The sequence below is a fragment of the Gekko japonicus genome, unplaced genomic scaffold, assembly GCF_001447785.1.
Source record: "Gekko japonicus isolate JY-2015 unplaced genomic scaffold, Gekko_japonicus_V1.1 scaffold1549, whole genome shotgun sequence".
Taxonomy (NCBI): Eukaryota; Metazoa; Chordata; class Lepidosauria; order Squamata; family Gekkonidae; genus Gekko; species Gekko japonicus.
In genome coordinates this window covers 90,810-102,124 of record NW_015170932.1, presented here as the reverse complement: position 1 = coordinate 102,124, position 11,315 = coordinate 90,810, and the positions used below count along the sequence as shown (strand labels likewise).

Here is an 11,315-nt window from a genome sequence, read left to right as displayed (position 1 = left end):
GAGTATCGCGGGTCCACCCCTTGTATGAAACTACTTCTGACACAAGGCCAGATATATTTGTGGCCCAAAAAAGAAATCTTTTGGTGTGTCATTCAATTCCATATTGGAAGTAAGTACCGTATATTATATTTGGGCATAGTAAAATATATATTTTTAATATTGGATGGAATTTTCAACTGAGTATTAATCTAAAACGTTTTTTATCTCTCCATACAGCATTCCATTTTTGGTCCTATATTATTAATTGTTTATTGCCTTACATGTGTTACAGGGGCTTTGTTGCTTGATGTATTTTGTACTTTGTACTATTTGTACTGAAGAAGGCTCTTGTGAGCTGAAATGCATCATAACTGTTCTTTTTTGTGCATTTGTCACTTTGAACATTTTATGAGGCTTTGTTTGGGCCCCTACAAGGTTTTTATATGTCTTTGTAATAAACACTCTTTTGTCTATACTTACTTATGTTTTAAACTTTTGGCACTCAATGAATTTTCTAAACTTCCTTTGGAGATTTTTACCTTTTTATGTCTGAAAAAGCCTGTCCATCAAATCCTGCACAGAGGATTGCGCGCTGAGATCTGTACATATGGATCTCCTGAACAGAAGCTTCACTAGTCACGTTTCTGAGTCACACTTCATTTTCCTCCTAGATTTATTTATGAGAATGGAATCATAAAAATATGCTGATTTTATTGAAGTACAGGATTCAATTAAATCTCAGCATTACAACTATTACCTCGTCCTCTGCATTTCTTTTGAAATTCTTAGCAATATGAAAATATTATGTGAACCACTGAATATGTAATTCATTCACATCAATTAAAATGTAATATAACCAAGGTTCATATTACTTTTACATGTATTTGTTTAGCCTTTATTAATTCATTATATTCAAGTAAATAATCATGTCAAAAATGCAGAGTTCAGAACCAAAAGCCCTGTGGACATAGACTAACATCAAGAGCATTGTTTAATAAGGAAAGAAAAACCCTCAAACATCTGGGGCACAATCCAGAACAAGTTCATTGGGGCTAACTCTCATCAGAATCCCAATTTGTATTTTTAGAACTAAATCCCATTATTTTGCTTTGAGTAGTGCTTTAAGTACTTGCAGGATTGTTCTGGAGCTGAAGCAAATTCCTTCCCTACTGTGCTGCACAGAGTAACAGATACCTAGCCACATCATACTGGTACTCCGAATCTTCTTGGACAAGTTTACCTGCTTAGTACAGCTGACCCTATTTTGAACTGCTTTTAAAACACAGCTGTCTATTTGCTTGAAACTGGAGAGTACTTTTGGAAAGGAATTTCATATTAACATATCAATAGGGACATTTTAAAAGTCTTATTCTCAAGGCAAAGTACAGGGTAAGAGTTATAACAGCAAGCAAAATTCTATCTGAGAGAGAGTCATGGGCACTTTACCGCTGAGCTTCCAGAGTCGGGGGTTTATATACATGAACATTTTTCTCTTGAAGTGCTGGCAGTCCCTTGATTATATCAGCAGCCTTTTCTGCTATCATGATGGTTGGGGCATTTAAATTCCCACTAACAATACTGGGCATTATTGAGGCATCAACAACTCTCAGATTTTCTATTCCTATAACTTTGGTCTGAGGATCCACCACAGCTGTAGAATCAGAATCCTGTCCCATTTTACAAGTGCATGAAGGATGATAGGCACTATCTGCTTTTTGCCTTATAAAAGCATCTATCTCCTCATCGGATTGCACATGGCTTCCTGGTTGAATTTCAGGCCCACGGAATTTTTCAAAGGCTTCCTGAGCAAATATCTCTCTGGCTAATTTGACACACTGACGGAATTCCCAGATGTCTATTTCTATAAAACAAAACAAAAAAGTAGGGATTCAGAATATACTCAATACTTAGCAATGCTTCTGACTGAATCGTACATTTATTTATTTAAAACATTTATATTTTGCCTCTATGAACTAGCAGCCAGTGAAGGCCCTTCAATACCGGCAAGTTCTGAGCTACAGTTTTTCAGCAACATTCTGTATCAGGAGAAATGTATTGACAGTCTTCAAAAACATATATTTAATTCTATTGCTCACTGGACCATTTCAAGCAACAGTGTTCTGTTCCATTTCTACCCATTTGGTGACTGAAAACATCTGCCATATTCTACATAGTTTGAGATACAGAAAGAGATACAAGACCTAGATACCACCTACTACAGATGAGTGTAACAGCAAGTTTTAACAGTAGAGACACCTGCAGGATAAACTCAAGAGGTGAAAGAACACAAGTAACTCTACATTTACCTGTTGACAAATAGTTGGGGTCAAGGATGGGATGCTCCTTTGGGTCTGTACTTTTCAGCTTTAGCCACCCCACACTTTTACTCCTCATGGGGCCGATATGAACCTGCCACAGTCCAACAGAAGATATTAAATGTGTTATCTGGATGCCTTTCCTAACCTTACACAACTTCATGGAGTTGGATTCTCCATATAAATTGTTTAGACACAATACATTTGAACAGAAGAACGAAAAGAAATACTACCACATAAAACATCTTCACGTTTGAATAAATCTGTTGTAATAAAAACATAGTACACAAATGTACACTAAAATAAATTACATGGTCACAAAGAGGTACACGAATAATTATTATTGCTCCTTTAATATTTAAAAGTAAAAATGCAAGCTCAGCAACAGCAGCAGCAGCAGAATTCTGGAAAGGATTGTTTTTAGCCTTTGATCAAAGGGTAAACAGAAACTGTTGGTCTCTGGCAATCCTCCATCCACTGATGATAGTGAAGAAATTCTCAAGGATTTCCAAAAACACCATATGACCTTTTAAATTATTTTGTTATCGGTATGGTGGATTTATCTCTGCATCCCAAAAACCTAAGCACTTCTGCTTAATGATGCCTTTCCTGTACCACTCACCTGGTATGCTTCCAGCTCAGAGGCAGTACGCCCATGGTCAATCACCTGAGAAGGAAGGAAGTGGAACTGAATATCTGGATGAGGAACTCCTGCTTGACTTCTGATAAAGCCGCCAGTTTCTAAGTGAGCGGTGGCACCATCACCTAAAGGGTATGAATATCACAGAGGAAACAAAGAAATCACACAGAAGGGAAGATGGTAGATTTTTTAAAAAAACAAAACTTTCCCCATCGTAATAGCCTGTGTCATATCCTGCAATACACACTGCCTATAATTCCACCCACTGTGGGAATAACTCATTTAAAAACTGATAAATCAACAAAGAATACCCCAAAATTTATTGAACTGTAGTAGCCTATGGCAGAAGAGCATAACTTGTCTGCCATCTGTTTGGGATCTGGGCTGAGCTTTTGTTTCCCTCCCTGTTACAGGTATTTAAGCATTTAGGCAAGAGCCAAGGAGCTCCAGTCTCACAGCCTGAAGCCCTGTATGAGCCAGACCACAGGACCATATAGGGTTACCAAACCCCCCGGGGGGCAGAATTCCCCCCGGTTTCGAGCCCCGATTCCCGCTCCTGCGGAATCGGGGCCCGGGGAAAACCCAACCCCCGCGCGCGCGTCACCCGGAAGTGACGTCGCACGCTGGGGGCGGGGCCACACCATTTGAGGGGAAAACAAAGAGTTTTCCCCTCAAATGGCGTGGCCCCGCCCCAGCGTGTGACGTCACTTCCGGTGACGCTCTGGCGGCACGCGCGCGCACATCCCCGGCCGGCTCCCGGAGCGACAGGACGCTCCCCCGCCGGTAAGGATTTCTGATTTGGCAACCCTAGGACCATACCAGGATGTTTGAATTCTATATTGTGTATGTATATATTGTATGTATGTGTATAAATTATATTTTTGTATTTCTTTGCAAGTTGTGAGTCCCCAGCAGGGAGAATACTGAGACAGAAATAGCTACATAAATATTTCACCATATATGGTAAAATGACATGCTCCGATGAAAGGAACGGAGTGGCAGCAAAACTCCATAGGGCTTCGTTTAAGTGAAGATTTAACTACCAGGCCAAGAAAAACAAACAGTACAGGGTACAAATAAATAATGAGTTTCACCGTTCACAACGTTTTACTCTTTTACATTTGCATTAGAATGCCCATTTGCAATGCTACTGTCAGTGTCCTGCAGTGCTGACCTAATGTCTTGTGGTGTGGCACTTGCACAACCTTTGTGCTCCTGCTGTAAACAGAGTTACACTGGTAAAGCAAGTCTTAGGGCCAGAAAGAGTCACTCCAAACAGGCACTTGTGTCACCTTGGGATCAAAAAGATCAGAAGAAGAAGAGATTGGATTCATACACCGCCCCTCACTCGACTTCTCAAAGTGGCTTACAATCTCCTTCCCTCTCCCCACAACAAACACCTGGTGAGGTAGGTGGGGCTGAGAGAGCTCTGAGAGAGCTGCTCTTGAGAGAACAGCTCTGAGAGAACTTTGACTGACCCAAGGTCACACCAGCAGCTGCATGTAGAGGAGTGGGGAATCAAACCCAGTTCTCCCAGATCAGAGTCCATGCTCTTAACCACTACACCAAACTGGCTCTCAGTGGCAACAGAAGAGATCTGTAAGTTTTGGAAATGGCTGTGACTATCTCTAAAAGATTCTGAAGGGAGACAAGTTGCTGGCAATATTCTTATAAAGATTTTGAAGTATGTTTGTCTAACAGTGCAATCCTTTTCAGAGTTACTCCAGTATAAGTTCATTGAAATCAATATAATGGAGCACTATATACAACTACTACAAAGGGTACTTACACAGAATTGCACTGCATATTTAAGAATGGAAGGAAGAGATGAGGTCTTTGAGAATGGGAAAAATGAATTGTGAATGATGTCCGCTAATGGGGAAAGGAGTGATTTCACCCCTCCCCCTGAGGTTAGAAGGTAAGGATGGTAATGATGGGGGGAAAGCAAAGAAGATACGTGATTTTTGAATGACTGGTTCTCACCAAATGTCTGTGCAAGGCAGGTGACAACTTCTGTCTCTGTACTGCGGATGGAGGCCCAGAGCTGAGAAATACTAGTTTGCCAAAGGTGCCTGCTAAATCCAGGGCTAAGGTAAAATTTGAATCATGGCTTCCTGACACATAGTTCACACACACACACAACCTCTAGACTAGAGCAGCTCTCTAACAACAAGTAATTACAGCTTGCTAATATTTTAGAATTATTTAGCTCCATATAACAGCTATACCGAAACACAAAATTAGAAAATCCCCATATAATAAATTAGATTTTAAGTCATACCAGTAAACTTCCACATCCATTCAAGACCAATCTTTATCATATTAAGAGGCTTCTGTGATTTATAGAGAGTCAGAGGCTGAGTGCACTTCTGTTGTACATACACTTCTAAATGGTCTTGAAGATTTTGGCCAACTCCTAGAAGAAAGCACAAAACCCCAAAATATAAGCAAGCAAGCATGTCCTCAGTGCAAACCAAATTATACTGAGACAAACTCTATCAATTCATACAAACCTGAAAGATGGCAGATGACAGGGATTCCTAATTTTTTGAGGTCATCTGCATTGCCAACTCCAGACAGCATAAGCAGCTGTGGGGAATTTATAGCACCTGCACTTAAAATAACATCCTTATTGACAAAAATCTGAAATACAAATAAATAGAATTGTTATAGGGAAAAAAACAATATTAAAATATCGTTTTTTGAAAACAGCTTTGTCATACTGCTTACTCACTTGTTTGCTCTAAGCCCAAAGTTACTGGAGTCCAGCCTGCTAGTCTGTGATATAAACTGCTTAACATTCATTGTATTATTTCTGTTTGAACAAGCTGTCCTGTTGTCCTGGCTGACAGCTATGCAATTACTTCCTGAAGACCAGGACTAATTGGATTTTCTAAATTTAACATCATATGCTGCTTTCCAAAATTCAGATATGAGCCCCAATCTTCTACTGATTCTAAATGTGGAGTTGCCAACCTCCAGCTGGGGCCTGGAGTTCTCCTGGAATGATAGCTGATTTCCAAACTACAGAGATCCCTGCCCCTGGAGAAAACGGCTGCTTGAAAGGGCAGACTCTATAGCATCAAATCCTTCCTGAGCTCCAAACTCTGCCTTCCACAGGCCTCACCCCCAAATGCCCAGGAATTTCCCAGCCTGGAGTTGGCAGCTCTACCCACATGGTTTGTGATATGATTCCTTTTCCCATAAATTGAGAAACCTTTTTTTAACTTCCATAAAAGGATACATCTCAGCTATGCGAGTGGTCAATCTTACTGGTACTCAGCTAATCCTTGATTTCTAAGAACACTGTACCACTCATCTGAAGGACGCAGTCTCCGTAAAAGCAACAAAGACACACTACACTAGAGATAACGCATTAAGTAAAATGGATACAATAATTTTGAGCAATTTTAAGACTAGATGTAGTGTAGTGGTTCAGAGTGTGTTCTGTCAGCGTGGAGATAATAATGGCTTGTCTGCAGACTGACAAAGCTATTGTTAGGATGACTGGAATGATGTTTGTGATTTGTCTGAACACACAATACGGCCTTTATTATTATGTGTTCTGTGTTTCCTTTCAGCATAAATGAGAACATTGTATTAGTAAAAATGTGTTCTTTGAAATAACTGCATTTATTTCGTTTTTCCTGAATGATTTCCCCCCTGAGCTTTATCTTAAATATTCAGAGTTCTTCACCTACACCAAAGTAAATTGGACTCTGCTTGGCTCTATGCATTATAATGATTTATAAGACTGGGGAAATCCCTATGCTACACTAAAGAAAATGGGGAATGTGGATTTCAGGTCAGAGCAATTCCTGCTAGCGTCAAATGGATATATATTAGAATAATTCAATGGGAAGACCCACAAGTATTTGTGGGCATCTCATTTTCTTCTCCCCCGCTACTTCCTCTTTTCCTTCCCTGAAAGCCCCTCTAGCCTCTCCCGTTTGCCTGCTTCCTTCTCTCATTGACACCCACCAGCCAACCTACCTTTATCTGCCCCCTGTTTTAAGCGTTCCCTCCTTTGCTTCCCCAGCAGCCTTTCCCTGAGAAAACTTTGCGCAGTTCCAGCTGCCAGGCTGGGCCAGGGTAGGGTCGCCTGCAGTAGCTGGCATGTTAGCAAGAAGATCTACTAGTCACCCAAACTCTATTATTTAACCATAAAGTTTGGGATGAATCTTAGAGCACTGTGCCAATGCCATGACATCACTTCATAGGGCTGCCAGCTCTGAAATAGGAAATACCTGGGGATTTGGGGGGCGGAGCCTTAGGGAGGGTGGGGCTCAGGGAGGAGAGGGACCTCAGCAGGCTATAATGCCATAGAATGAACCCTCCAACGCAGCCATTTTCTTCAGGGAAACTCATCTTGGTGGCCTGAAGATCAAATGTAGTATAGGGAGATCTCCAGACATTCCCTGGAGGTTGGCAACCCTAACTTCCAGTTTTGTGCCTGATATGATCGTGTGCATTCATGTGATGCTGAAGCCTCCCCGCCCCCCTTTTCCCCTGCCAACATGTCAATCAGCAGGGAGGTCTCCCTGACACCAGGCCCAGTTGTGTGGAGCCACCCACCAGGACCAGTTGTACAGTAGGGAACCTGCAAGTACTTGCGGGGGGCATTCCCTTTTGCTACACTGCTTATTTTCTTCTGCCTAGCAGTCCCCATATCCTTACATTTCCCTGCTTCCTTCTCTCCTTCCCAGCCACAATCAGCCAACCTTTTCTCTTCCCTTCATATACCATCTAATCAGAGGTGTCGAACTCATTTATTATGAGGTCTGGATCTGACATAAATGTCACTTTGTTGGGCTGGGCCATGTGTGCCATAAAATGTAATGCCAGGTACCAAAGAGATAAACTTTATAAAGGACACAGGCAAAACCAATTAACAATATTATTTTTTACACAAAATACAAACTTGCTTAAGACATTAACACTCTTACAATATTTCCTTACAGTATCTCCCTGATGCCCACCCTCCCACTTCTACTCTCTGGCCCCGTTCATACGAGCCCATTTGGGCCGGGAGCGGGACGGAACTGGGGCGGAGCAAACAGGCGCGATCTCACCTCAACATCTGGTGAGCGTGCCGTCTCCGTCCCTGATCCGGCCCAAATGGCAATACCCCGCTGCAAAGACGAACCACCTATCTAGGTGGTAGCAATCGTCTGGGGCGCCCCAAGCCGGCCGTGGGATCGGCGGCGTGTCCTTGCGCCGCCTCATCCCTTTAGCCGCGCTTTACCTCGTCGTTTCCCTGCCGTGTGGCAGGGGCCTCTGTTATGCATTAGCACTGGGACAGTATACAGCCTCTGTCATCTGGCAATACAGGTAATCAGTTGGGCTCAATAAGAGCCCTGGACAGGCCAGTTGCGGCCCGTGGACCGTCTGTTTGACACCCCTGATACTACTAGCAACCTTGGCCAAATCTGAGGATACTTAAATCTGGTGACTGGAGCTGTAAACGGGCAAGATAGATCTGTCTACAAACCTGAAAAGGGCCCTAGTTCTGCAGAAAAATGTGAATTTGAAAAAAAATACATTAAACCAAAAATGATAAAAGGAGTGCCTGTAGCTCAGGAAGGATGGCTCCAGAGCAAACTAATTTATGCAGCAGCCAAATCGCTCACTCACAACTGTAATGCACGTAGCTCACAAAGCAGAATTTTTGCTCACAAGACTCTACAGCTTAGAGGGAGCATTGTCTGTGACTGGTCCAAAATCACCCAGTGAGCTTCCATAGCAAGATGGAGACTCGAACTAGGGTCTCCCAGACCCTACTCTGAAGCTTTAACTGCTATACCACACTGGCTTTCATGGGGTAGCTGCTGTTGAACAGTTGCAAGCAGCCAGGCCTACAGTCATACAAATCAGGGGGTATCAAGTCACTCAAAGATTGCTTCCAGGTCTAGGATTGCCAACCTCCAGGTAGCACCTGGAGATCTCCCAGAATTATAACTGAACTCCATACAACAGAGATCTGTCCCCCAGAGAAAATGACTGCTTTGGAGAGCAGACTCTACGGCATTAGATTCAGCTGAGGCCTCTCCCCTCCCCAAACCCTGTCCTCCTCAGACTCCACCACAAAATCTCCAGGAATTTTCAAACCTGGAGCTGGTAACCTTAGTCAGACCTGGACCTAATGAGTTCTGCCTCAAAGGCCAAAAACAGGCAACCCTCTTCCCCTGCCTTTTTACTCACAGAAACCCAGACTGGAATACTGTGGCTGTGTAGCAACAGCCACTGAGAAAACCCATTGCTTTAAGCTACAGGTGTTCTTTTTATCATTTTGGGGTTTTTTAAACCCAATGTTTTTTTGGGGGGGGGGGTTAGATTTCACATTTTTCTGCAAACCTGGGGCATTTTTTAGGTTTGTGGAAAGATTCATTCACAGGTCCAGTCGCCAGATGTAAGTATCCTCATATTTGGCCAACTTCAATTTCCATTTACAGATTCAATAAAAACACATAAAGAAACAGCATGTCCATAGAGGAATGCATGAACTTGAACTTACACATCAGATTCATTTGTACTAAAGTGATTACTTCCATTAGCACAATAACTTTAACACTATGCTGATATAACGGCATTTATTTTTTACAGGCTAAAAATGTTTCCCTTTTAAGAGACTCATCTTTAAACAGGAAATAACAATTCTTACCCTTTTCTTTTCCCCATCTTTAACATACTCGATGCCAATGGCTCTTGGACCTTTAAATAAAATTTTTGTTACAAGTGTATTTTCCTCTGTTGACAAGTTTGGACGTGATAATGCAGGACGAAGATAAGCACTGGCTGTGCTCCATCTTTGACCTATAAGATACAAGTTTTCATTTAACATCAGCTGTCAGTAAAATAGTCTGCACTCTTTTGGTGCTCTATTGGTGCTCTATAAATAAAACTAATATTTTAATTGTATTTATGATATAATTTATCAAAGAAACATTACAGCCCAAATCCAGCAAGAGGTGATCCATCCATCCACAGAAACTGCTTTTCACATACAGCTCTTCTATGGCCCCGGTCACACGGGCCAGATAACGCAGGGGTGAGGTGTGGCTGTTTGCCCCGGGGCAAAATAAAGCGCGTTAGCCCAATCACATGGTCTCCCGAGTCTTCGCGCTGTGGCAGGAAGCTCGCAATCACACGGCGATGCTGGAGCTGGCAAAGAAGGCGCGCAGCAAGCGTTCCGTGTTTGTGCACATGCGCTTAGGAAAACCATCTGGTTTGCAACGGGACTTGGACGGGTGCTGGAAGCCATGAGATACTAGCGCTCCCGCAATCAGACGCCCGCCCCTGCCGCACGTTTTCCAGATACTACTGCCCTTTCTGAGGTATTTTTTTACTGCGCATCTTCGGCAGGATGCCACGGGTTGGCTACGGGTGCGCTACACTTCCCAGATGTTGTGGTGTGATTGTGCACCGAAAATCCACCTACCATCCGTGCCTTTAGCGTGGCAAATGCTCCGTGTGAACGGGGCCTATATATAACATGCAAAAAGCTGCTGCCAGGTAAATGACAGAGAGTGTGTGTAAATTGCTCACATCCAGTTCTTGGAAATGTACATACAATGCTTGCCCCAAAACTATAGGACCCCGAAGACAACAGAAAACTCTTTGCCTGTTCCTATACTCATAGAGTACAATCCCAGCACCCATTCTATTCAAACAGCTGCTGGAGCTGATGGGTCTGATCACCTGCTTAGTGCAGAATTCTGAAAGAGCAGCTGCAAATGCAATTCCCTGAATGCACATTGCCTTGCTGCAAGAAAGACAAACCTACCCAACTTAATTAAATGTAAACAGATGAGGGAAAGTGCTGTCAAAAGTTTTCTAACGTTTATTTGGAACGGACAAGAAGCTGGCTATCAGCTAGATTTCTCTCTCGGCCTCAGAATTTCCAGGAAAGAAAACCGTAACATTGAAGCACATGCTGGTTAAAGATGTTTTCGAAATGATGCCTCTTAATTAGTAACTCGAGTTGTCAGTCCAAGTTAGAGGGGGTTGTAATTAATATAGTGGCCTAGAAAACTCACCCCGTTTTTCTTTAGAGCATTTGCACTGTTTTCCGCTGCCCTATCACAGGGAGGAAGACTGGACTTTGGGGGTGTATAAATTCTCTCACGTCAGTACTCACTGGCTTCAGGCTCCCTTCAACCACTCAAATGTCTAACTGGGATACCTGTTCCAGCACTGCATATTATTTGCACGTTCACTGTGATCCCTGAACATCTGATCCAATGGTCTACATTTCCAGAAGGACAAAACAGGGGAGAGAAAGTGTGAACCTTTATGTGATTTACGCTAGAGTGAACCTTTATGTGATTTGGGGGTCCTCTGATGTTGTGGCAGATGGAAACTGTATTCTACTCCTTCCTACA

At 42.7% G+C, this 11,315-nt stretch overlaps 1 protein-coding gene across 1 annotated transcript in view; it reads right to left on the bottom strand.

Annotated features, from left to right (window-relative positions):
* Positions 1-922: 922 nt before the first annotated feature.
* Positions 923-11,315, bottom strand: part of CHDH (choline dehydrogenase) — a 12,894-nt gene continuing 2,501 nt past the window's right edge. The window contains exons 2-7 of the mRNA XM_015418843.1: positions 9,596-9,747; positions 5,448-5,577; positions 5,216-5,350; positions 2,917-3,059; positions 2,286-2,388; positions 923-1,840 (exon numbers count right to left, since the gene is read on the bottom strand). Coding sequence (XP_015274329.1) covers positions 1,422-1,840; positions 2,286-2,388; positions 2,917-3,059; positions 5,216-5,350; positions 5,448-5,577; positions 9,596-9,747 — 1,082 coding nt within the window. The 3' untranslated portion in view covers positions 923-1,421. The remainder of the gene's footprint in view (positions 1,841-2,285; positions 2,389-2,916; positions 3,060-5,215; positions 5,351-5,447; positions 5,578-9,595; positions 9,748-11,315) is intronic.